Source organism: Panicum hallii, chromosome 5 (assembly GCF_002211085.1).
Source record: "Panicum hallii strain FIL2 chromosome 5, PHallii_v3.1, whole genome shotgun sequence".
Taxonomy (NCBI): Eukaryota; Viridiplantae; Streptophyta; class Magnoliopsida; order Poales; family Poaceae; genus Panicum; species Panicum hallii.
The window spans coordinates 21,514,239-21,536,863 of NC_038046.1; the positions used below are offsets into that span (position 1 = coordinate 21,514,239).

The 22,625-nt window shown below is 43.6% G+C and overlaps 1 protein-coding gene and 1 long non-coding RNA gene across 2 annotated transcripts; one reads left to right on the forward strand and one right to left on the reverse strand.

The window, feature by feature from the left end:
- Positions 1-17,063: 17,063 nt before the first annotated feature.
- Positions 17,064-18,615, reverse strand: LOC112894738 (bZIP transcription factor 44-like). The gene has a single exon (XM_025962540.1). It carries the CDS (start codon positions 17,777-17,779, stop codon positions 17,369-17,371), a length of 411 nt encoding a protein of 136 aa, XP_025818325.1. The 5' UTR covers positions 17,780-18,615; the 3' UTR covers positions 17,064-17,368.
- A 1,261-nt stretch (positions 18,616-19,876) lies between these two features.
- On the forward strand, positions 19,877-20,389 carry LOC112894739. Its single transcript, XR_003229036.1, has 2 exons — positions 19,877-20,182; positions 20,292-20,389. It is a non-coding gene; the product is annotated as an uncharacterized LOC112894739 (long non-coding RNA).
- Positions 20,390-22,625: the final 2,236 nt, after the last annotated feature.

The following is a 22,625-nucleotide window of genomic DNA, read 5'->3' on the forward strand; positions in this document are numbered from 1 at the left end:
CACATTAGTGTAGAAAGTGAACAAGATGAATTCACACGTGAAAAATTGTTGTACATGGAGAGTAATCCATCCACATCGGGAAACAACTTAATTGTACAAGCGAACAATTTAGCTTGCAGAACAATCAAATAATTTAACATCATGAATAAATATTTTACGGATGAACAAATTAGTTTGCATTCTGAATAATGATTCCACATTAGAATAAATAATTCTACCCGGCGCGTCCACATCATGGGAAAATTATCATTATAATTGAGCAATTTTGTGTACCGAGTAGATAAACAAACAAATAATTTAACATCTCAAACAAATTCTTCTTATAAATGAACAAAATATCTACACATGGTAGACAAGTTAGCATAAAAAGAAAAAGAAAAGAAAAGAGAAAGAAAAAAATAAAGGTAAAACAACATATTTTTAGTGTCATACAATAACTTTTTGCTATGAAAACAATTTAAGGACAATAAATTTTCACTATTGAAACAATCAAATATGTATTTATTAACATTCAACTAGAAGAAGTAAAGATGGATATGAATTGTGAAAAATTGAATTGCTATCCGAATAAAGAATATTGACACAAGGATTAGAAAGAAAAACAAAATAAGAGAAGACAAAAATTAAGAAATATATATGGGAGGATTAGAGGGAATACTAAAAAATGAAACGAATAGAAATAATAGAAGGAAAGAAACAGAATAAAAAAACTGGGGGTAGTAGCCTGGTGGGCCGGATCACTCTCACATCTGCGTCCTGCAGCCTCGATTGTAGCCTGTGCACCGAATTGCTCAGATGGGCCTCCTATAATCTCCCACCTTCGCGTCTAATGGATTGAAACGCATACATGGGCCTCCCACCTCTGCATTTCTGTTGCCTCCCACGGCGGCCTACGCGTTGCAGGCCTGCTGCCTCCCGCGGCCCACGACCTGCTGGTGACAAATGAAAATTTGTCGCCTGGGTAATATATAGTCGCCACGTAGCATCTGGAGAACGTCCGTGGTGCAACTCAATTGCATGGACCACGTACCGTACCTGATCGTAGACCGCACGTGTCGGCGCATTCGTTCCCTGGCTATTCATTTGGTTTTGGGCGGCGGTTCAAGATTTTCGGCTGCCTCCACGCGCTGACCAGCCAAGCAAAGCAACGTACCACGCGTTCTCCTTCTAGAGCTATGATCCGAAGCCGAGAGATAAGCATGGGCATTGTGGCACCCTTTGGTTTGTCCGCGGGAGCATGCCGTCTCAAGAATTTCCACGCGTCCTGCATCGTCGAAGGCAGGCGGGGCAGGATGGGGATCAGTGTTGACTCGACATATCCTCGCCCGGGCTCCTGGTCTTGCGTAACGGCAAACAATCAGGATGGGGGTAACTGGTTGGGCGTGGCTACTCTTCAAAGTTGAGGGTCTGTTTGCTTGGACTGTGATCGTAAAAAAAAAAAAATTGTTGTAGGCTGTGAGATGTACTGTAGACTGCGAGCTAGATGTTTGGTTGAATTGGCGGTGACGTGTAAATTTGGTATGAAATATCTCTAATATCCCTGAAATTCTGAGAGACAGTTTTTATGTAAAATAATCTTAAAACACTGTACTGTTGAGAGATTCGTGTATAAATAACTATTTAGAACAAAAAGTTAATTTTATTTAAAATTTGCATCCACCATTAATATATGTTCCAAATTTTTAAATACATTTTATAAATTCTCTTAACTTTTGAGTGTTTTACGTAAAACGTCAAGATCTTATCCTTTCCGCAAGATCTTATTCTTTCCACTCACGAGGAGACCGTCTCCTCTCCTTTAGTCCTCCCACTTTTTTCTTTCTTCTGCTGCTCCTATGGCCGCCGCCGCCAGCAGTATCTATTCCCAACATGCTTCCGGGCCATAGGGAGCTGACGACGGCCACGCGACCGTCCCCAAGGACTGCAACCTTCGCCACCACCGCCATGCGCCCGTCCTCCGATTCACCAAGGATATCCACGAGCCGGGTCACCAGCTCCAAGCTTACCGCGACGGCGCGCGCGCCGCCTGGGTGCTCCGCGATCCTCGCGAGCAGGGCCATGGTGTCGATGGCCAGGTCGTCGCCTCCGGCGGCGCCAGCGGGGGAGCCCAGCAGCAGACACCGCCCGGCTGTGCACGTCCTCGCACTGGAGCAGCCCATACAGGTTCACCAGCGCGTTCTTGCGGCCGCGCCGGGGAGAACCAGGTGACGGAGAGAACCGGGCGGTGCCGGAGCAGAGCTGCGCCCGCGCCGGGGAGCCCGTGGCGGCGAAGCTCGCGGCGGCGGTGGACGGGCGGTGGTGACGCGCGGTGGCGGAGCTAGGGAATAGAAAGGGAAAAAAGGAACCTGTATCTGTGCAGGTGGGTAATTTTTTCAATGTTGCCCACCTTCACGGCCGGTAAAAGTATAGGGAAGATGCTGTGAGTTTGCTGCCTCTTTGGTTGGTTTTTGATTTTTAGGGGGCAAAAGTCGCAGTCAAAAGCCAAATCAAACAATCTAGATAAGGTTAGGAAGTAAAATATTACTGAGTACTTAGCTTAACAGGATCTAGCATCATGAGCATAACGTAAAGAAACATAAACAAGATTTAGATATAGAACGGTGCAACGGGATCTAGCATCATGAGCGTAACCTAAAGAAACATAAACAAGGTTTAGATCTAGAACGGTGCAACGGACCACTGTTGGAAAACAGACCCCCAGTACCGGTTGAAAATTGGTATACCGGTTGAAAATTGTTATAGATTCTGTTTCTTCAACGGTACTAGAAAGCCGAGATTGAAAATCTCAACTTTAGATTTCGAGGATTTTACTCGGTGCCTAAAAACTCCTTAGATACCTGTTGGAAAGACCAATCGGTATCTTAGAGACCGCCACGGTGACACAAGCTAGCGGCCCCCAACCGGTACCAAAGGATTTTCCGCCCTTTTCTCAAATCCTATTTTATTTTAATTTTTAATTATAATTCCTGCTTACGAAATTGCTACGTGTACCGTTCATTAGTCGTGTTCAAGTTAAAATAATGTATAATAATAACTAAATGTCACTACCAATCATGCAATTAAGTTCTATAGCGATAATAATATTTACAATTATATAAATATCATGACTTCAAGTACTTAGAAATGTAATGAGCAATCATTTCTATGTCGATTACAACTTCTAGGCCCCTCACGATGTCGATACAGACACTCTATTAATATGGCCGCGTGGTAGAACTCGCCGTGAGGATCCAAGATCTCCCTCGTAATGAATCCTATGAGCTGCTCCAACATGTGATCCTATCCATATGGAGAACTTCATCCCTGATTTGCATCATCTATCATTTTGAAAAAATAAAGCTCGATATATTAATTCATTTCGTCGGCAAAATTAGAAACATATTTATGAATGGTTTGTACGTACTCTTAGGTTCTCCGTCATAGCCTTCCTAAAATCGGATAGAGTGTGCATGAATTCACATATATAGTAGCCACACCAATTATTTCCGGTTTCTTATCTCGAACACTATAAGAGGAATAAATTAGTTATACAATATTTGTGTATACGTATATAGAACACCAAAAGAGATGCGAAAAGGTACCGGCCGCACATACCGGAAAGTCAATTCTAACGGTCAATTCATTCTTCCATTAACCGCCAGTTTGGTGCTTTCTCACAAATTTTTTCCACACCTTGCGCCTAAAAATATGTTTGATGCTTAATTGATCTAAAAATAAAAAGGATTTTATTGTGCAAATTAAACTTACCTATCCAAGGGTTCTATCATGTGTTGGATGTCCGACCCTGGTCTCCTGTTCGAGTCGAACGCTATAAGTTTTCTAGACTCCACGCAAATGACGAGCAGAATCCAATGAAAACTGCACATATAGATATACAAGCATATATACATGTATTAGACATAACATTTATTTAGCAATAGAAAAGAGTAATGAGTCGATCAAAATTTACTCGAAGTTGTAGGACGCATATATGTAGGGTTTGTAAAATTGCTTATCTACGGCATTGAACATGTTACGACATGTTTCCTGATATTTGTCCTGTAAATTTGCCTCGTTGATAACCATGGGATTCATAAAACCCAAACGATACTTCCATCCTTGTTTTTGGCATCTTTGAAGCTCTATACTACATGATACAATATAAATTAGATAGTACACAAAGAATACGGCGTTGGTTAATAAAACTTATTAATTTGGAGATTAAACGAGATACTTATAGGACCCAGCCGGTGATGAGAGAGATGTCGAGGGTATCTCGATGGTATATTGCAGGCACATCTTCAAAGTAAACCCAGAAGTCATCATCCCCAGTGAAGAAATTGTGATCGCGATACTAAATCCCAAACATGATCTTCTTGTCTTCTCCCTTCGACTATTCCAGGTACCATCTATGGAATTTCTATTCTATGGCTAGCTAAGGAACAGTCTTTCCACATTTCTTTATTTTCTGACGGGCCTTTATCAGCGTGCGATCGAAGTCCGAGGGTGGTTTTACCTTTCTTTTGGCGACGGCGCTCAAGGAATCGTACAACTTTGATGCTAGTGGTCCATCTATTGGGATCCTCTTCTCTGGCTCTTTAGGTTTGAAAGGATCTTTCACCGCTTGGCGTGAATGCTCCTTCGCTTCCTCGTAGGTCGTCTCGTAAGCTAATTTCTTCTTAGGGCCTATTTTCTTTTCAACAATTTTCCGCTTCTTGGGGGTTTTAGCCGGTGGGAGGGACGAGGTATGTTTTTTTCCTTTGCCGGCCAGTGCTGGAGGAGTCGGAGTACTCTTGGCCCTTGGCACAGACGATGGTGAGGGAGCTCGTGGTGGGGGAGACTAAGGACCACCATCAAAGTCGTAGTCGTCATTATCTGTGTCTGGTGGAGAAAGAGGGTCCACGGGAGTCACGGCTGTATTCCCAATAACTTTGATGTAAGCCTTGCGCCATAGAATGCAACCGTGGAGTGCCTCTCCCAACATCTGTTCTTCGTCCCCTCCAACAAAATCGAGCTCAAGCTTTTCATTTTGTTCGCCGCCGTGGTGACAACGGAGTAGCCAGGGGTACCTACCTACCATGAATCATACCACCAGGAATCACCGGTAAGGCCGACCCGTAGGTTACCAGAGCGGTGATATTTTTTGCTTTCACATGTAGCTCACATGGTGTCTGCATGGTGATATCGTCCACTGGGTATCTTTGGTTGTCGACTGCTGGCACGTTCTCTTAGGGCTCATCCCAGGGGCTGCCATGGATGCGCATCTGCTACTTTGCTTAGAGGCCGGGCTAATCACAACATCCGGCTGCGCCCCAGTGCCCTGCTGCTGACTCGGAGCAACCGCCATTCCCTGTTGGACTTTTGCGTCCATCTCATTTTGTTGATATTGCACGTTTCTAGTCATGTCATCTTTTAAGGCATGATTGCTTTTGCGATGAGTCTTGTACGTGTTATCTCTAGCCCAAGCAACTTTCCATGGGACCAGCCGATGCCGTGGGCTTGTCCAGGGTGTTCAGGGTTTTTGTAAGGCCGTGGTTAACTCATCGTTCTCCCTATGAGACTCGAATGTTCCTACTTTGGCCTCTTTTATTACTGTGACCACATTCCGGGACACTTCTTGCATTGGTGGGGGCACGACCAAAGAACCATCCTCTTCATTAAGTGTGGCACCATAAGCAAATAACCAATGCTTCAATCTTTCCCACCAGTCCCGAGTCACCAGGTGGATACCTCTATCCATGAGGTCCTGCTCCATCTTCTACCATTTTCGAATAGCCTTCTTATATCCACCTGGCCCGAGGTGGTGGTTGTATTTCTTGGCGGCCGCATTGACCTTATTCTTTTCATATAACTCCTGAGCTTCCTTGGACAACATGTATTCCTTGAACTCCTCCCAGTAAGGTTTGACCTAGGGAAACTGTCCCACTCCGGTTTCTTGTCCTGCTTGATGTACTTTCCAAATAATTTCTTCTTAAATGTTGAAAATATGAGGGCCATCTTTTTCGGGGCACATTTCTTCACAAGTTCTTCATCTGCTCCTTCAAGAAGAGTGAACATATCCTTGAGTTCTCTCCATAACATCTCCTTTTGGTTTGGAGGCACGACTTAGCGTTGTTCATCTAGATTCTTCGCTTTCCAAAGTCTTGTGGTGATCGGCATACGTGCTCGAACAACAACCCCACACTAGGTTGTAAACTTTCCACCAGCCTCCTCAGGAGCACATGAGCAGCCTCTACGTCCACTATCTTCCCTCCATCTTCTTGGTCTCCCATCGTTTCCCTTTGGATTTGCTCTTCTTTGATCCGGAGGAGGACTGAAAAAAGATATATTAATAACAAAAATAATACTAATACAAAATGTAAATCAAGTTTCCATAAGTATATATGCATAAGATACATACCCCAACAGGATTTTCGCTAGGAATGTGCTGCTCATGCCTCAGCGCAAAGTCATCATCATCTTCTTCTCCAATGGCATCTCCGGACATATTTAGGAATAAATCAGCAGTCTGGGCCTCTTCTTCACCATATTGTTCATATACGGCCATAATATCATGGTTGATTGCATCCATAAGGAACTGTTCGGTGTCTTGTCCAAGGCCGTCCATCTTAACTGAAACCCTAAGACATCAAAGATAAACAAATTAGCAAGTTTGTGTGTGAGAAAGAAAGAGAGAGAGAGAGAGTCTATGTGTGTATGTCTATGTGTGTGTGTGTGTGTGAGAGAGAGAGAGAGAGAGAGAGTCTATGTGTATATGTGTGTAAGTGTGTGTGAGTCTATGTATGTGTGTATGTGTACATGTGTGTGTTAGAGAGAGAGTGTATATATGTACATGTACATGTAATTTAAGGTGAGTTCTAATTAATAAGTCTAAAAATGACTGAAGTGTGTGTGCACGCAATAATTATAGAACATGTACATGAAATAAAACTACCATAAAATACTATTATATATACAAGTCTATGAGAGATATTTGAATACATGTATATATATACATAAATAGAACTAATTTCAAAGCTAATTGCTACACTAAATCAAATTAATAATACCAAATTTACTACTAACTAAGTACATTAAACAAAATAAACTAACTAACCTAAACTAATTAACTACACTAAACTAAATTAACAACCTAAACTAAACTAACAAAATATTCTAACTAACATAATTATCTAGTATTTCACTACTTGATTAAAACAAATTTTCAACCTAATCTAACCCTAAATTTAACTAAAACAAAATTAAAAAATATCAAGAACGCAATGGCCGGCTGGCTGGCTAGGCACCGCAATGTACTTTAGTACGCGTGCGGTGTTGGCCAGTCGGGGCTTGTGGGGGCGGTCCGCGCGGTTTGGAGGAGGAGGGGGCCAGCCAGAGGCGCGGCTCGGCGACGTTGGCAGCGGCAGTGGAGGCGACCAGCTTGAAGGCCGGCGTGGGGAGGCGGCGGCCGGTGCGGAGGCACGGGGCGGCGTCGAGGTAGAGGGGCGACATGTGGCGGAGGGGCGGAACGCGAAGAGGACTGGGGCGGCGTCGAGGCGGAGGGGTGGCGCATGGGCTGGGGTTGCGTGAGGCAGAGGGGCATCGAGGGGGGGCTGGGGCAGCGCGGCCAGAGGAGGTGAGGACCCGTGGAGGAGGACGATGAGCGCGCGGAGGTGGTGGCCGGGCTTCATCGATCGGGGGAAGGAGGAGAAGGGAGGAAGAAGGGCCAGTATATTTATACCCCGACCCTTAGGTACCGGGTCATAAGACCACCTGGTACCTAAGGAAATCCTAAGGCACCTTGTGAATCTTCAACCGGTACCTAAGGCAGGTCTTAGGTACCGGGTGTTCTTATGACCTGGTACCTAAGACGGCCAACGGGCGGGAACAAAAGACAAGTGAAACAGCATGAAACGAATTCCCCTCCTTTGGGTACCGGGTGGAATTCGTTTCTTGCCGTTTCAGTTGTCTTTCTTTTTTGGTTTTGCTATGTTTTTTCTTTTTATAATGTCTTTTAGTTCCCTAAAAATCAAATATGAGCTAAAAAGTTCACCAAAAAATTTGTGAATGTTGTATTCTTTATATGTAATTACAGAAAATATTATATATTATTAAAATGTATGTGTGTGTGAGAGAGAGAGAGAGATAGAGAGAGTGTGTGTGAGGGAGAGAGAGATAGAGAGAGCGGTTGTGTGTGTGAGAGAGAGTGTGTGTATGTGTGCGTGAGAGATAGAGAGAGAGTGTGTGGTGTGTGTGAGAGAGATAGGGAGAGAGAGAGAGTGTGCGAGGGAGAGAGGGAGAGTGTGTTTATGTCAAATAGTTAAAATGATGAGTCGACATATTACATGATGAGCCAAAATATTACCTGATGAGTCAAAATATTACATGATGACTAAAAATATTAAAAATTGTTCAAGAGACAATTAACTATCTAATGGAATATTAACGATAGTTTGGTTTATAATCGTCCCTTCATTATGATCATGGCGTACATAGGGAGCTTCCTCATAGGATAAAAGGATACTTGTGTCAACCTCCACTGCAAATGGAGTCATATCTTCAGGCTAGAACTATGTGGCGCTTTGGCTCATCATCTTCTAACCTATCCTTTGTTGATCTGCTAGACTTGTTCTTCTTGGGTTTGCCAGACATATCCTTCACATAGAAAACTTGAGTGACATCTTTGGCTAGGATGAATGGTTCATCTCGATAGCCAAGCTCTTTGAGGACTACGGTTGTCATTCCGTACGCGTCAATATCGATGCCTTTTCCGGTCAGCTTCACCCATTGGCAACGAAATAGAGGAATCTTCAAAGGCCCATAGTCGAGTTCCCAGATCTCCTCAATGTAACCAAAATATGAGTTGGTTTGGCCATTAGTATCTATGGCATCTATATGGACACCACTATTTTGATTGATGCTCGTTTTGTCTTAGGATCTTGTGTAAAATGTGTATCTATTAATTTCATATCGTTGGTACGTCAAGATTGTATTGGATGGACCCCTAGCCAACCAGACAAGTTATTCATGAATGTCCTCGTTGGCCATAAATTCCGTGCGCAACCAGGTGGCAAAAGTATCGATGTGATGCTTTGCAATTCTGGTTTCAGACTTCCAAGGGTACTTGCTTCGTACAATTTGCTTGTGCTCCTCGATGTACGGAGACACCAAGGTTGACTGTTGCAGAACCGTGAAATGTGCTTTGCTCAATGAAGCATGGTCATTGGCATTTATTGATTTCTTTCCTAGTGTGCCCTTTCCAATCAGCCTCCCCAAATGCCGTGATACTGGAACCCCAATCAAGCAAATTTCATCCACATAGTCAACACAAAACTCTATGACCTCCTCTGTCACATAACTCTTGGCAATGCTTCCTTCTACATGAGCATGGTTACGAACGTATTTTTTTTAGGACTACAAAGAATCATTCAAAAGGAAATATTTTATGGAGGAAGACAGGCCCGAGAATACCGTCTTTCACAAGGTGAACCAGAAGATGCGTCATAATATTGAAAAATGATGGAGAAAATATCACCTAAAGGCTAACTATACTTTGGACAACATCCTCCTGTATCTTCAGTAGACTCATCGGATCGATTGCCTTCTGAGAAATTGCATTAAGGAATGCACATAGCTTTATGATTGTTGCTCAAACATTATCTGGTAGAATACCTCTCAATACAACTGGAAGTAATTGCGTTATCAGCACAATCATGGGACTTAACGTGTGCAATTTTCTTTTCTTTCATATTTAGTAGCCTCTTTACATTCGAAGAGTAGTCTGACGGGACCTTGATACTATTCAAACATTCAAACATACTTTCCTTCTCTTGCTTGCTTAGAGTGCAGAAGGTAGGACCTAAGTAATGGCGTCCTTTATCCCTGTTCTCTGGATATAGGGCGGCTCTCTGTTTCATGTGTTGCCGGTCTTGCCGCGCTTCTATTATATCTTTCGGCTTACCATACACACCAAGGAAGCCTAATAGGTTCACACAAAGATTTTTGGTGAGATGCATCACATCAATTATGTTGTGGACCTCTAAGACTTCCCAATAAGGTAAATCCTAAAAAATACTCTTTTTCTTCCATATAGGTGCACGTCCGTCAATACTGGACACTGATATGCTACCAGGTCCCTTTAGGAATACTACTTTTATATCTTTGACCATTTCAACTACCATTTTCCCATAAATGTTCCTAGGCTTCGTACCATGATTTGCCTTTCCACCATAATGAGCATGCTTCTTTATTAATGGATGCTTGATAGGAAGAAATCGACAATGGCTCATGTATACAATCTTCCTACAGTGCTTCAGATACATACTGTCGGTTTCATCTAAACAATGGGTGCATACCCTATAACCCTTATTGGAGTGTCCGAACAGGTTGCTAAGTGCGAGCCAATCATTGATGGTTACGAAAAGCAATGCACGTAGATCAAAATGTTCCTCTGCATGCGCATCCCACACACCAACCCACTCCTCTTTCCACAGCAAAAGAAGATCCTCAACCAGCGGTTTCAGGTACACATCAATATCATTTTACTAGGTTGCATTGCTTCGGTCCGGGGATAAGCATTGGTATCATAATGAACTTCCGCATCATATACAGCCAATGAGAAAGATTGTATATACAAAGTGTCACAGGCCAAGTACTATGGCCACTGCTCCGTTGACCGAAAGGATTCGTGCCATCTGTACTTAAACCAAATCTTATGTTCCTAGCATTAACTGCAAAAGTTGGGAATATTCTATCCACCTTTCTCCACTAGGACCCATTAGCGGGGTGTCTCAACATATTTTCTTTTGCTTCCTCGTTTCTTTGTGCCATCACATTAACTTTGCATTGGTTTTGTTCATGAACAAATGTAAAAATTCCATCAGCAATATGGTTGCAGCATATTCATAAATGGCATGGCCTCCCTTGGACCCTTCTCAAAAAGAACAGAGGACACCAAAACAATGGACGAGCCATGAACATAATTTTGGAGAAGATCCAACTTTATAACATCATTTACAAAGTTGAATCTTAACAAAGATTGTGTTCATGACTTGTTCTAAGTTTTGGTGTCCTCTATTCTTTTTGAGAAGGGTCCAAGGGAGATCATGCAATTTCTGGATATGCTGCAACCATATTATCGATGGAATTTTTACTTTCCGATAGTTTTAGTGTGACCTAAAAGATTTTAATATTCCCAAGGCTATATTGGAGGAGGCACGGAATTTTTCAGAAACAAATCCTTATATACATAATCAGGGTGTCCAAACAATTCATTTTAGAATACGTAATTAAAACTAAAATTACTATCTAAATCACATGCTAACTACAGCTAACTAAATTAATTATCACAGGTATAATAATTATTACAACAATTACAAACTAGATCACTTGCTAACTACACTAAAAAATATTATCATATGTATAAAATAATAATAAACTAAATCACTTGCTAACTACATCCAGAAAAATAAAAATTGCTAATCTTTCTTTACAAAAAATGCAAAAGTTCCCCTCACCTCCCTCACTCAGCTGCCATGAACAGTGCTGAGTTCATGGCAGCTCGGGGAGGGCGAGGGGGCTGCTACATATAGGCAACAAATTTAAGTACCGGGTCATGACACGACCCGGTGCTAATGGCCAATTATTAGCAGGGTCAATGCCACAACCCGGCATTAATGCTGCCGGTGGTATTAGCACCGGGCCGTGGCACGACCCGGTGCTAATGTCCATTCCATAGGCACCAGATCGTGCCACGACCCGGCGCTCGTGGCCCCACGAAACCTTTGGTACTGGATCGTGGCACGAGGCGGTGTCTTTACTGGATCATTGGCACTGGGCATTGCCACAACCTGGTGCCTAAGGTGGCTAAGGCCATCTCTAGGACAGCTGCTGTTGGAGCCAGTACTGATGCGAGGCATCATTATCGGCTGCAATAGCAGCTGGACTTTTGGCCTAGATCTTTAGTCCGTTTTCTAGTAGTGGACGACGAAGTTCCGACCATCTTGGTTGGAGACGAGATCGTTGTAGGCGTTCCTGTAGTTGTTCTCGGTGTAGTCGAAGAAGGTCATAGCGGGTACCGTTATCCTTCAGGCCTCCACGGCATTGTCCAGGGACAATGACGGTGGGTTGGCGATGGCCTTCAAGTCGCTCCAGTGCCGCCAGAGAATGGGCGGCTGCATTGGGGCGGCTAGGGTTTTGTCTAGGTTAGACTAGTTTTCAAAATCGCCGGAACCCACTATTTAACATGGCATTAGGTGATCTGGAGCCGCAATCACGAGTTAATTGCGCCTCCGATCAAGGCGCAGTACGGGCTCTTATCTCTCTTTTTTCCTTTTTCGACCACCAAAAAATTCCAACACGACCCTCACCTCTGAAATTCATAAGCGCACCAGATACGGTCACCATTCAAGCAAGCCACTGTCGACGTGATGGTGTGCCAAGATTATTTGCCAAACTATATATATACTGAAAACTGCATATAGCCATCTAATTCCTGGCCGTGTGTACTTGCCGGGCTGCTCTGCAGTCCATAGTTGCCGTAAGCCCACCAATATGTCCAAAGCATGTTCCTCAATTAGTGAGCACTTAACTGGGCTGAAAAAAAATCTGTGAACTATGAACATTGATGTGAGTTGGACTAGATGTATCATATATATGTATGTCGGATCATCAAACAGACCCAAAAGTTGGTGAGTGGGCCTCGACAGTTGTATGTCGTAAGGAGCGTTGACGCTTCTTATTGCTCAAGCTAAGCATCATCGCGTGTCTGTTCTTCAAAAGGAATCTCACTACGGAGGCCCAAATGTGCTTATGTTTTGGATTTTAAGAAATTTCTACTTATCATGTGTGTGTGGGACATGCACATTCCGGTTGTACCCTCTCTAAAATGTTAGGAAGAAGCTTCCATTGCCTTTTGTAGGTGGTTCAAGGAAATTTCTTTGGGAAAACTGATAGACAGAAAAGGTGGTCTCCTTATTTGAATATGGGAACACCTTCACTATGCTTTTGCTCTGATATATATAAGGTTAATAATTAGTGGCACATAATAGGAGGCATGACCACATAGTGGATGTAATGGACTCTGATCTCATCATTTTCTTGGAGCAAGATCGGTTTCATTTTGCCGTGTAATACAGATCATAATCCACTAGTAAAAACTAACTGCGCACCTCTTGGCTGTCCTATCATGGTAAAGATCGTTGGGTACATCATCAGCTGTAAGGCCTAAAAAAATGTGACAGGAACCATTGAAACCCAGCATATTCCCTATGCTTGGGACAATTCTTTTATCTTGATGCTGAAGGAACTTTGTCGATCACCATTGTACGTATGTGCTGGACTTTTCTTAGGGCAAACTTGTATATGCAAAACATTATCAGGTGCTACTGTTTCTCCCACCATTCCTGCTTTTGGTGAACATTTTGTTGAAATGTACAATAATAATGTCACATATCTACTGTGATATTAATCAATCTCTGGATGGAAAACTAAATTTATGTGCATTGAGATGCCAAAACGAAATATTTTCATTATAAAAAATTATTCCACTACACGTAGTTCGTGGGTTTTGAACCTTGGCCTTAACAAATATAAAGCAGTTGTGCCTTACCATAGGTTTGAGCAAAAAGAGAATATGAACCTTGGGTTTCAGCAAATATTATCATCCTTTGTTGACATTGGGTTTGCTATATTGTTAACTACCCTTCTTACTTCTTGTGTTGGTACGTAATTAGGGGTGGTAAAGGGCCTTGAAATTTGATTTAGATAATCTAAGGGCCGGGCCCTAAAAAGACCGGCCTGTAATTTTATACAATTTTAAATCTTATACAATTTTAAGCTAAAAATATATAAGGGCCAAGTTGGATTAAGAATTTTGAGTTAAAAATATATAAGGGTCAAGTTGGATTATGAAGAGATCACTAGGGTCATGATTCGTTACCACCCACGTACGTAATAGCCACCAATGCAACAAGCTTTAGTTCTTTTTTATTAAAAAAAGGAGATGAACATCAATAAAAAGCGCACCTACATAGTAGCTGAACATATGTAATGGACTTTGACATCAGGTTTTAGGTACTATAAACTTTTATTTGTTTATACAGTCATAATAAATGGTGCGCCTGCTGAGTTGCCCAATTGTAGCAAAATTTCTACCAGACGTCACACCAAAATGTGTAGTCGTTTTATCTGTTTGCCACATTTTACCTAATTAGGAACCACATCTTGAAACTTAATTACCACATGTGCCTGCGTCAAGGTTTCATCATTGAGTAATTATTTAACCTTACCCCTTGTTCCAAAACAACCACTCCTAATGATGGAACGTGGAGCTACATAATTTAAAACAAGGATAGTGGAACACAAGTTTATCAACAATGAAAATCAACACTCCGTAAATCATCAATTTTATTCCATATTTAGTCCATCATATCCATGTTTTCTCCTAGTCGTACCTTTGATGTTGGTGGACACTAGGCTCGTTTCATGAAACTATTAGAACAGTGGATGAAGTGAAACGATGGTTTCATGATGAGCTTTTGGCGCTTTAGAGTAATCGGAGAACCAAGTAAGTTATGGTAGTCAAAATAAAAAGATAAATGTGTCTTTACTGACGTTTATGGATTTCCGTTTTATGGTAACTAATTGAGGTACTATGCCGTGCTAGTTACCATTTCACTGGCAGCCGGCACTGAGGGGATATGCTAACGCGGAGAATAGCATACTATATATTCGGAAAAGTATTGTGTTAAGCAGGATATTTTTCCAGGTAATGCCATTACCTGTATTTTGAACATGCTACCTGTGTTTTGAACATACACACGCACTTTGGCCGCAGAGTGATGTTCAGTAGTGTTCTATAGTTAAATTTACTATGCACTATTTTGTGCCTTGGCAATTTCTTTGCTAGCTCCACAAAAAACTAGTTGGGAGAATTTAAAATTAAAAGACCACTCAATTTACTCTTTCTACTATGCATTGCCACACAAAAGTTTCCATGTAACTTACCAGAAAATTATTCTGTCACATCTTGAGAATTCCCAGTGATTTGTTTCCCAAGTAGGGTCAAATTTTGCACGCTTTAGAAAATTATTATGGCGGCCTCAATTGAGTGAGCTGCAACTGCCGAACCTTCATCAATGTAAACATCCAGATCAAGCCGGTTGCTAGCAAGATGAATGGTATTAAAAAAACAGAGTGGTACGGTGGCTGTTGTTTTCATGTGCTGTGTGATAGGTCCATGTTGCCGGCACTATGTTCAATTGATTAGTATTGTTTTCAGGATATGCTGGGAATCTTTCAGGGTTCTTTCAGTTTTTCAATGTGAATCTATAAACAGATCTGTGCAAGGCATCCATCTGCGCGTGATCCATGCTCATTCTAGCAGCTACCTGATTTGAGATAAGCAAGTTGTTTAAAATTAGGGCAAATCTTAACTATATACGACTGCTGAAACTTTTATGTGTCCCTAGGTAATAAGTAAACTGAATGCAAATAAAGTTTAGGCCCCTCCATGTTAGGATTTTACACATGTAAAATCACAGCATAGAGCAATGATGTGTGAAGGTTATTTGAGGTTCATAATTAATTGATGGCCAACAAAGTTTTGAGTATTCAGTTGAGTTGGCAACCATCAATGTTTGAGCAGCACAAGTGTAATTTTCACTAACCGACAATCAAACCCTATTGTAATCTCTGTGCTTGTACCTAGTCATACACTTGTCGCCAGATAGGCTGCCAACCTCAAAACTAATTGCAAAACAGGTTCATTTTTTAAGAAAAATGAAAATTAACTCGCATGCTGGTCCCTAGTCGCACACTTGTCGCCAAATAAGAGTTCACATATAAAACAAACTCAATATCATTTTTTTGTATTCACTTTAATATCTTGGTTCTTATTAGTACAGAGAAGATGAATCCACCACTAAAACCAAGACAATCTCACTTTTCTTTAAAGAACCCGAAAAAGTAACTTGTGTTCTTGTCCCCAGTCACACGCATATCGCCAAATAAGATCACGATATATATAATGTAAAAACCATTCAAATTAAACAAACTTAACTTCATTCACAAATCACAATAAATATATCAGGTCTTTATATGATGTAGATATTGAAGATGAATGTACCACTACGCATGATTGCTCGAGGTGTACAGATTTGCATAGAACAAGTTTCAGTAGCTCACAAACCGGACACCAGCCACAGCCACTCCGTTCACCTTTTGTGGAATTCTTAAAAGCTAAGGATGGAAGGACGGCAGCGAGGCTTTTGTTCCGGGACCCTTTGTTTCGTCACTTTAACTAAAGCGTCATTGATCACGTAGCTAATTCCTCACTCCCCGTTTGCAAATGATTCGCCGCTTTCCAAAGATCTCATCGCTGCTCCACCAAGCTTAGAAAGGAATCCCCCAGACAGCCACTTCCAAAGATCTCTTTAAGCTGCTGCTAGTTCTTCGCTCGTGCTGTCACGCGTGCAGACCACTTCCTTGCTGCTGCAATAGCTTTCTTCTGGTCTTAGATTCTCTCGTTGCATTAGTCACTCCATGAAGTAATATCAGAAATAATACGTGGGCCAGGATTCTTTTGTGGTGCCCAGGAGCCATAGAGAGTATTTCTTGTGGCCATATACTTTGGCGCCTATGGTGGAACTCATCATACAATATAATGGTTAAAGCAAAAAAACAGACTAGTATGAAGAAAAATCTTACAAGATGTAATGTTAGCCATCACTACCAGTACTTTTCAGGTAGTCTCTATGATTTTTGTAGACTCATTCTTGTACTTTGGGTTTCATTTATTATACAAGAAACATCTTGATAAGTATGATCATCAAATCTTTCGCTGTAAATACAACATAATTCATATGCAAATTTTATAGTATTATTACGAATCATCAATATGTAAGGTGGTCGTCGTACCAGCAGACCACACAGATGTGAGATTCTAGATTCTAGAAGCCACCTATCAGAATATCAGACAGACTACAATTATTAAGATCTTGGTGCAAATCATTTTGGACTCCATGATTCAATTTGTGGCCAACCATCTTTTTCACGGATTTTGTTCTTTTCTCACCATCAAAGGGAAAAATAGGACAAGTGTGAACGACTTGACAAAATGATACGGTATATATAAGGCAGTTGCTTGTTCCACAAGGGCATCTAATTAACCACATACTTAGCTCTTTGCCGTCCTTGTCACACTATAAAGTGACACAGCACACTCCACCACAAAAACCCTACTTTGCCCTTGCCCCAGTGCCCACCCAATAACAACACGACAGAGCTGGACAAAGCAACAAATACATTGCACACACAGCTACTTACATAGATCATGGACACAACTCGAGAGCTAGTTACAGTTAACTTCCCTGGCAACGGCCTGAAGACGCGACCGGATGGCATGGCACTACTAGTAGTAGTACATGTTGGCGTCGAGCAGCTGTGGCTGGTGGTACATGGCGGCCTCCATGCACTGGATGAGCTCGGTCAGGGACTGGAGGCGCTCGCCGAGCTCGAGGTTCATGGCCTGCAGCAGCGCGTTCTCGGCCTGCACGGCGGCGCACCGGCGCTCAACGTCGTAGGCGGCCGCGGCCATGGCGCCGTTTCGGGCGCGCAGCGCGGTCACCTGATTCGTCAGGTCGTCCAGCTGCTGCTGCTTGCGTGCGCGCGACCGCTGCGCGGAGAGCCGGTTGGACTCCTTGCGCTTGCGCTTCCTCTCCGCGGTCACCGCGGCCAGCTGCGGGTCGCAGCAGGGCGCCTCGGGCTCGGACCCGGTCGACGGCGACGTGGTCACAGCGGACACCATGCTGGGAGATGCCATGTTCTTCTTTCTTAGTCTCACCGATAAAATTACCTGGTTAATAATCACTTTCTTGCTCGATTTTACTAGCACTTCTTGGCAGAAATCAGAACGTAAATCTCCAAGAAATAATTACTACGTGCGGTCGGTTAATTATGAGAAGACATAGAACCAGTAGAGGAAGACGACGGAGAAGGACTGGACGAGGACGGTGGATGTTATCATAAACACGGGGGATGGGACCGGAAGAGCAGCAGCATCAAAAGGTTCGTGGCACAAGCATGGACACAAGTCAGAAGAGCAGCTCAAGGAAGAGCTTGTCGCGAAAGAAAAATCCAGCAGAGTTTCCCCTTGAGCAAACAAGGTATTCGAATGGGAATTCGAACAGAGTCTCGCCCTGACCAATCAAGAAACCCCAGGTGAAAATTTTGGCAGAGTGTCGGCCTGGACAAGAGGGTTTTGCAGCTGGAAATTTCGGCAGAGTAACGCCCTAACCAGCAAGGTTTCTGGTGAAAAATTTCGGCAGAGTGACAGCCTGAACAGCTACAAGGTTTCTTGTAAAAAAATTCCGACAGAGTCTTGCCCTGATCAGCAAGGTTTGTGGCCAAGAATTCCGGCAGAGATTTGGCTGCACAGACACTTTGCTACAGCCTCTCCGACGAGAAGGTTCTCGGAACGGAATCTCACAAGGCACAGGGAACTAAAGGTGCAGGTGTCTGGAAGCAAAGGGCCGGGATGTTCAAAGATGCAGCAGGGTAGTGGGTAGGTGAGGGCGGCAGAGGTCAACAGCTGCAGCGGAACAGCGTGCCGCTGCAAGGAAACTTAGAGAGGCGGGTAGAGAGAAGGGGAAAAGGGAATTGGGGCTTGGAAGGGGAGCCCAATTTATAGCCGGCGAGGGGAGGAGGAGCCTTGGCGAGCTTGGCTTGCTTAGGGGTTAAGTGGGGTGGGGAAAAACTAGGCGAAAGGTGTGCGGTGGAGGTGGTCCGGTGGAAGAGAAAGGGACCACGGGGAAAGGAAAGGCGAGTCGGGCAAAGAAAAAAGCAGCCAGCGAAAGCGAGAGGGAGGGAGGCAGAGGGCGTTGGAATCTCAGGTTAGGTGTCCGCTAGGGATTCCATTGGGTTTATTTGGGACTTGGGGTTGGGTGCTGCATCCAGCATACCGCATCTCTTCACTCTAGAGCTCGTGCATTTCCTGGGCTCTCGTTAATCCACGTCGGTCAGAAAAATTATGTCCTTTGGATTGAAAACGAACGGTCAAAATTATATTAACAATAATCATCCGGCGATAAAATATCTACGTCTTTCGAGTAGCCTGGCTCTCTCTACATTCTTCCTCTACCGCCTCGTCCCCACTCGTGCGTTACCACGCAGACCGCCGCAGCGCTGTGTCGCTCTCGGTTCACCAGCCATCCTGGCAGCTAGTGCGCATGTCGCCAGGATGTCTGCAGCTTCCCACAAGCGGCCCTGTGCTGAGCATCTCTCCTTTTCCTATGCTGCAACAATGGCGGTGTTCTCTTTGTTTGATCTGCCTCATCCTCGGCATCCTTCCTGGATTGGCCATGCTCTGAAAGGATGTGGCCATGCCTGTGTCATTGGCTCTAGCTTGTAGACCAGTGCAAGAAGCAGACACAGCGGCCCAAGTCCTAAGCCCATGATGCCCTCTGCTCGCGCCTTGCCTCAGAAAGTCGGAATTGCATCACCCGCATCAAACTGTGCATGATCTTCTCCTACTGTAGTGTCATAGCACGGACGCACATAATCTGATAGATGCATGCATTGCCCCATTGTTGAGTTGGGCATCTAGCACTCTAGCATGCAACACTATTGCTTCCCAGCTAACGCGAATTTGAAGAAGTCTGGTAAGGTATAGTCGAATTTCTTGCATGCAACTGATATCATTTCTAAATGTTATGCGACGATTGGATTTCTCGCTATAAGCAGGGGCGGAGGACTCAGTATGGCAAGCTACGGCGGCCGCCATACTTTTTTTCCGAGTCCTCCGCTTAGGTTTTTGAGTATGCTGTCCGACAGCTCCATCGGAGCTCTGTTTCCGACTCTCCGAGCGCGAGAAGACGCTACGTCGGGCTAATGCGAACCGTTACATGCGAGCATCGTGAGCTTTTTTCAATCAATTCTGCTTATTCAAGGAGCCCATCTGCGCAGCCCACGTGCTAACTTGGTGACTCCCGATATCCAGAAACACGAGCAATTCTGATCGAGGACGAAGCGACTATGGGCGAGGTGTCCGGTGAGGTGGCAATTGGGCGTTGAGGCGACAGGCGACGGGGCGCGGCCACGCGAACTGCTGAGACCGCGAGACGAGCAAAGGAGGTCATGTAGCGGGCTCACAGTGGCCAGCGATTGTACGCATCATGGAGAAGGCAACTAGTAGCATGGTTCGGAAAGGAAACTGCAAAAATGAGAGGTCCATACTGCATACCGAATATCTGAATTTGCTTGCTTTTCATTTGTTTTCTTCTTCACTTTGGTGAATTGATGCTGCTGCCATGTGCCATGTTCAAATTGGAGTGCAGATTTGAGGAGTTTTTGTCTAAGGAAGAGGCTCAGATCCAAGTACCCATAAACATATGCACAGACTGCTTTCAATTCAAAAATCTTACTTTTGAATCAATGTGACTCCGTCATACCTTAAATTTTTCCGTCCTCCGCCACTGGCTATAAGTATGTTATGCGACTCCGCCATACCTCGAACACAAAGGAAGTCTACATGTGCCCATGTTCGCTGTAGTTTTGTATTGGAGTTTTAGACCATTTGTGTGATGAGGAAGCCTCCTAAACTCTAATTACCATGAAGCCAGTGAAGTAAATCCATGGTCTATAATAGAAACCAAACCATGACATGCCCAATTAAGGGGGCCATATCGGCACGCCAGTCGATAACTAGGGTTAAGCAAGGCTGTTGGATCAAGGGTCATGAACTCATGATGTGTTGGTGTTGCACACCTGCACCAGTGTTTGTTCAATGTCCCTGGGTCAAGTCAAGGCTACCCTGCTGACAGTGAGATGTGTGCTATTTTTTTATTTCCAAGTGATGTGCTGGGCTCTGTCAGAAGTTATTGGGCCAACCTCCGAGCTTGACGTCAATTGGATGGGCTAGCTTCAAAAAAGAAAATTGGATGGGCTAGCTTCAAAAAAGAAAATTGGATGGGCAGGCCCGAACAACTATCTCTACATGTTTAGCCTCCTCATACCTTGCCAAAGTACCATTTAAGAAGCACCGTGACAGGCCTTGTGTATTTGAGTTTCTGTTGGCTTCTACATGTCAAAATCCAAAAGGTGAAACAAACAAACAATGTGCTTCTAGAAGTGACTTTTAGAAGCTAACGGTAGAAGCCAAAAGCTTCTGTAGGAAACTGTCATGAGGAGGTGTACATCACATGTATCATTGCTTGAAAATTGAATCCGGCTGACATGATAGCCATTTTTTAACTTTGAACTAGCAGCGCACTAAAGGCAGCTTTTTGAAAAAAATAAAAACCTAAACAAACATGTCCACAGTCTGAGCTTATTTACATTGAAATTCAAAAATCATTTTAGATGGAGAAGATTCCTGTAAGATTCGTGTGGAGGCTCTTTTATTTGATCAGTTTGCTTGGTACATGTGGGCCTAATATGTGTTGCGTCTCATGCATTTCATAATTTTCGGCCCATTAGCACATCTGTCTCTTTTTTTGGTTTCGGAATTCCTAACCCATCACGGCATCACCCGAGTGATTATTGTTTCGCCGTATCAATCGATTTTTTATGGGCCGCATCTCTGTGCCTGTGTCGACTCATCAGCCCACATGTACGTGGCCCTTGCGATATCGCTCCGTAGTGCGCATGTGGTCTGGCACCACCTGCAAGCAAGTCACTCTGCTGCTAGCTTGTGCAGATGTGCTCGGCTCAAGCTGCCAGGCAAGCATCGCCTCCTGCGCCGCCGCTGTCCGCATCGACGGCACCGAGTCAACGACGCTTGGCAACATTTTTGTGTGGACATCAACGACATCTTGTTTGATGACTTTACTATCATAGACCAGATTTCTATATGCGATGTCTAATAATTTAATCTTCACAAGACTTACAGTTTCATAGTTCAACAAATTGTTAAACTTTATTTTATATTTGATAAGTTATTTATTATCTTTCTAATCTCTATCTCCATAACTAGAAAGAACGGAGTGGGGACATAACTTTGGTGCAACTTTTGACTCGGTCAACTTTCGTCTCGGGCAGATTGAATCGCAACCGAACGTACAGATCCGACGGCTCAGATCAATCTTCCGACCGCGCGTCCGACCTCGCGAGATGTATGCACGCGCGCAGCCCCACCTCGCCCGCACCTGCACCCGCGTGTCAGTTCTCCGCCGCCATCATCGCCGAGATGACACCGTGCCCCACCGCGCCGCCGAAACGAATAACATGGCATTCTGAATCACAGTTGACGTATAAACATTTAGTTTTCTGCACCTTGCCCAGTTATTTGTTGTTTATTCTGGGGAAAAATTGGCACTATAACTCTTATTGTCTATCCTTGCCCCTTCAGTCCTTGGGAACCTTGTACAAGGTAACACAATGATTAAACGGCTGCGATGCACAGCCATGGGATGCCATATCTCTTTCAAGTTTCCAACATAAGCCTGAATGCGTGGTTTGGCACACGTATATGTTCAGTATTTATACGAACTAGCTTGCGCGCTGTCTTTTATAGACCATGCCTTGAAGGTGCTTGTGATAATGCCAGACCAAGGAGAAACTCATAAGAGGTGACCGAAACTGGTATCAACTCTTGGTGATTTTTCCATATCCAATTGATGGTTGTGAGAAGCAATAGTAACAACTTGCACTTCGTGATATTCTAAACTGAA